Source organism: Papaver somniferum, chromosome 9 (assembly GCF_003573695.1).
Source record: "Papaver somniferum cultivar HN1 chromosome 9, ASM357369v1, whole genome shotgun sequence".
NCBI lineage: Eukaryota > Viridiplantae > Streptophyta > Magnoliopsida > Ranunculales > Papaveraceae > Papaver > Papaver somniferum.
In genome coordinates this window covers 18,519,495-18,523,590 of record NC_039366.1, presented here as the reverse complement: position 1 = coordinate 18,523,590, position 4,096 = coordinate 18,519,495, and the positions used below count along the sequence as shown (strand labels likewise).

Sequence of the window (4,096 nt, the reverse complement as noted above, 5' to 3'; positions counted from 1 at the left end):
ATTTTACTAACATCACCTGTTTTCGTGGCCTCTTATCTCTTATCTTATATAGCTACAATTTTGAGACCACACCCTAAGGGGTTTCTTGGGGACCGAATGTAATCTTGTCAAGGACTTGGTTAGGGTGTCCGTGGACGCACCAGACGCGTACACCCATGCCTCAACCGTATACCTCAGCGCCCTTGTATAGGTTACACCCCTTGACAACCATACTTTACGACCAGGACTTAATTTTCCATGAATAGATGAATATCTGTATGGTTTTCCCAATATGACGTGCTTAAGGATTACGTAGTTGTGCCTCTTGCGTAATGTGTGAACTAGGATGCACGCTAAATATTGGTTACCTAGCCTCCCTAGTAGAGGTTTTAATTATTTTTAGGGTCTTATCATCTTCCTAATTAGGTCTTACTTTCTTGTTGAAGATGTCTTATTTTTCCCTTTGAGGCGTTATTATGCCCGTTGAAGGGGGTCTTATTTTGCCTTTTTTGTTTGTTGGGTCTTATTGCGCCTTGTTGAGAAAAGTCTTATTTCTCCCTTTTCTTTTATTTTCATAGGGTTTTACCATCCTATTGAAGAGGTCTCATTGTGCCCTTTTTGTGATAAGCATTACTCGTCAAAGTAATGTATCATGCTATGCTGAAAATATGAAAGTTTTATAATTTAGTGATACTTGGCTCACTATGTACGATTGCGGATTGTTGTTAGTACATGCGATGTTATCCTTATTGTAGAGTTATTGTGGAGAAGAGGTTGGTCCTTTTGCTCATCAATGTGGCTCACTTTAACATCGTTGGTTCCACTGAACTTTTATCTTGTTGGTTTTTGTATGATTCTATAGGTAATGATCTTTCTCCTTGTTTTTGGCATTATGTGGTTGCGATCCAATGTTGAGATGATGTTGTTTGTCTACCCGTTGAATTTCCAATTTAATTTGGACTCGCTGTCTGTATAGTAAAAACCCTATATATATTAATACACTTGAGACCTAACAAAATTATTAATATATAGAGTTTACTAATATATGTAGGTTATTCTCTATAAGATTTTACAAGTTGGGACCAATTTTCTTATTAATATATATAGGTTACTAATATATGGAATATCAAGGTTGGATATTTATGAATTTTTTACAGAAGATATGTAGGGACAACATATAATATTTCCAAAAATATAGAATGACCAAATAGTTAGAATTCTTAATTTTAAGGTTTTACGATATCGTTATAAACTAGGGTTTTTCTGAATGTAGACGGTTTCATTAAATTCAATTTTTGGAGATTGCATTATATTCTGATTTGATAGAAATATTAAAAGAGTAATCAATACATATATAATTGAATTTGAAATATTAGAATTTCATTAAAATTTAACGGTTACATCTCTATGCTTGACAATCATACATCCTTTGAATCCTACTGTATACTATGAAAAAAAAATATTTTGTGTTAAAGGGGAATACATGGTAATGCATCCATAATATGGATACAATAAGTTCAGAACCACGCTTACTTTCAAAGCAGTAATATATCACCGGTCTCGAACAATATAAAAAAATAATTGCACAGTTGATGGAGTCGTGATGATGACGTGTTGTAGTAATATGGAAGAACTAGGGATAAAAAGAAAAGAAACACTTATTCATTTGATGCCAATGTATATATAACATGAGAATAAGCCTTTATTTATAGGTTAGGGTGTAAACCTTGGTTACGTAGAGATGAGCCGCACATTTGGGACAAAAATTCATATCACAAAAATATGGTTTTATTAATATTTTAAAATACCAAAGAAATGATCTTTAAACACTCAATATTAGAAGGTATAGAAACACTCATATTACTAGGATAATTTAGGCTACTTCATTTACATGTCTTTATATGAATTACAATTTTAATAGAGGAATATAAAACTACATAATGAACATAACTTATCTATGCTTCCAAAAAAAAAGTACTTCTCTAGTTATATTACAATAAAAATGTCGACATGCTGAGTCATAAGTAGCCAAAGAACCTCATAATCACTAAAAAAAACTTTCTCAATTGGTCTTGAGATCATAAGATTTTATTAATATGCTTTATTAATAAATATTGATATCCAAAGATCTAGATGCTATGCTTTTTTAATAACTCTTGATATCATATGATCCGAATGATTATTTGTGTGTTAGTCTAGTTTGCATCTTCGCGTGTTGTAACAGCTGACACTCCTTGCATTATTACTTGTAGGATCCTTAATACTTATTAATTAGAAAAGATTTTTTCTTCTCTGCACAATGTTATAAATTGAATTTCAAAATTTCACACAATTGCGTCCATCTAAATTTGTTTTAGCTCAAAAATGGGTGGAACCTTTTTCATTTTTCTTTTTACAATTTCTAATGTTTCATTACTGTTAATCTCAGTAACAGCGGTGAACCCAAAAAAAGGTTTTAGTATGAGGATGATCCATATAGACTCCAAAGAATCACCTTTATATCCAGGTGCTCATTTAACAAGAGGCGAAAGGCTTCAAAGACTCTTCAAACAATCTAAAGCTCAAGCACGTTACATCAAGTCACAAATATTACTCCGTAACAATGCAACACTTTCCATGAATCCTAATATTGCACGTTTGCCCGTAGTTTACGAACAAAGATTGTTATATGTTGCAAAGGTTGGTTTAGGTACGTTTCCTGGTAGACGACAATCATTCATGAATTATAATTTGATGATTGATTCAGGTAGTGATCAAATATGGCTTCAATGTGAAGGTGCCGCAAAGTCTTTTAATCAAGATATGCCTCTTTATCCTTGGAAATCATCAACTACATATCATCCTATTCCTTGTAATACACATCCTCTTTGCAAAGGAGACAAGTGCAATGCTGATGGACAATGCACTTATGTAACTGAATATATGACTGGATCAGTTACATCTGGTATTTTTGCTGAAGAAAAATTCACTCTAGGCTCTGATACTGGTGGCACTGAAAGTATTCAATTACACATGGGTTGTGGTTTTTTCCAACAAAATTTTGAAAAGTTTATAGGTAATAATCATTTAGTTGGAAAACCAGATCTTATTGCAGGAATACTCGGCTTGGGATCAGGAAAATGGTCTTTTCTAAATCAATTAGGTGTTGCGGGACAAGGTAAGTTTTCCTATTGTTTCGAGACATTTAATCCAAATATTGAGGGATCAAATACATATTTAAGGTTTGGTGCAGATGCGACAATTGGAGGCGTACTTCAAAAAGTACATACAACTCCCATTGTTGTGCCCGAGTTTGAGACGTCGCTTTATTATTTAAATCTAGAAGATATTAGTGTGGGTAACAAAAGAGTAGGATTTCCTAGAAATGCTTTCAAGCAAAACAATCGAAGAGTTGGCGGTGCTATCATAGATTCTGGTGCACCAATATCCATTATGTATAAAAATCATTTCGATAGAGTTGCTGACTTGGTGAAGGAACATTTTAACAGGATCGGAATAGAATATATTGGTTCCCAAGAATGTTTTAATGTTTGTTTCCGCCTACGAGGACGATTTGATATTACTAACTATCCATCCATAACATTTCATTTTCAACAGGCCAATTATGTTGTTCCAGATTATAAAGCTAACTTTGTGATGACATCTATGGAAATTGTTTGTTTAGGAATTTTCAGAGGACAAACTGATACACCAGCTTTTACTTTGGGAGCAATGCAACAAACTAATAAAAGGATTCTGTATAATATTATGGATAGGTCACTCTCGTTCGCTACAGAGTATTGCGAGTTGGATTCATAAAGTCAATATGACATTTATCTGTTAGCTAATAATAAGTTAATCTAGAATTTGAATAAATTATTATTCATTTTAATTCTTTAAAAAATTCTTCTAGCCTCATGGAAAAAATATGTTTAGTTTTTTTCTTAACATGCAAAGCTGGGCTGAACATAGTTGATCTCGGTCGAGATTCTCACGACAATTCAGGTCTCTGCCCGAGATGAAACATGCAATTTCACACAGATGAGATATTGTTGAGAAATCGGTTTTATCTCGGCCTAGTATGACCAATTTTAGCTTATTCGAAATACTGAGTCAAGGACATTTGTTTATGCTTTAG

General features: G+C 33.2%; 1 protein-coding gene across 1 annotated transcript; it reads left to right on the top strand.

Moving 5' to 3' along the window:
• The first annotated feature begins 2,343 nt into the window (after window positions 1–2,343).
• LOC113311506 (aspartic proteinase CDR1-like) lies at window positions 2,344–3,777 on the top strand. Its single transcript, XM_026560339.1, has one exon. It carries the CDS (start codon window positions 2,344–2,346, stop codon window positions 3,775–3,777), a length of 1,434 nt encoding a protein of 477 aa, XP_026416124.1.
• The last annotated feature ends 319 nt before the right edge of the window (window positions 3,778–4,096 follow it).

Coding starts and splice junctions, on each gene's coding strand:
- LOC113311506 (XM_026560339.1), top strand. CDS start 2,344: ATGGGTGGAACCTTTTTCATTTTTCTTTTTACAATTTCTAATGTTTCA.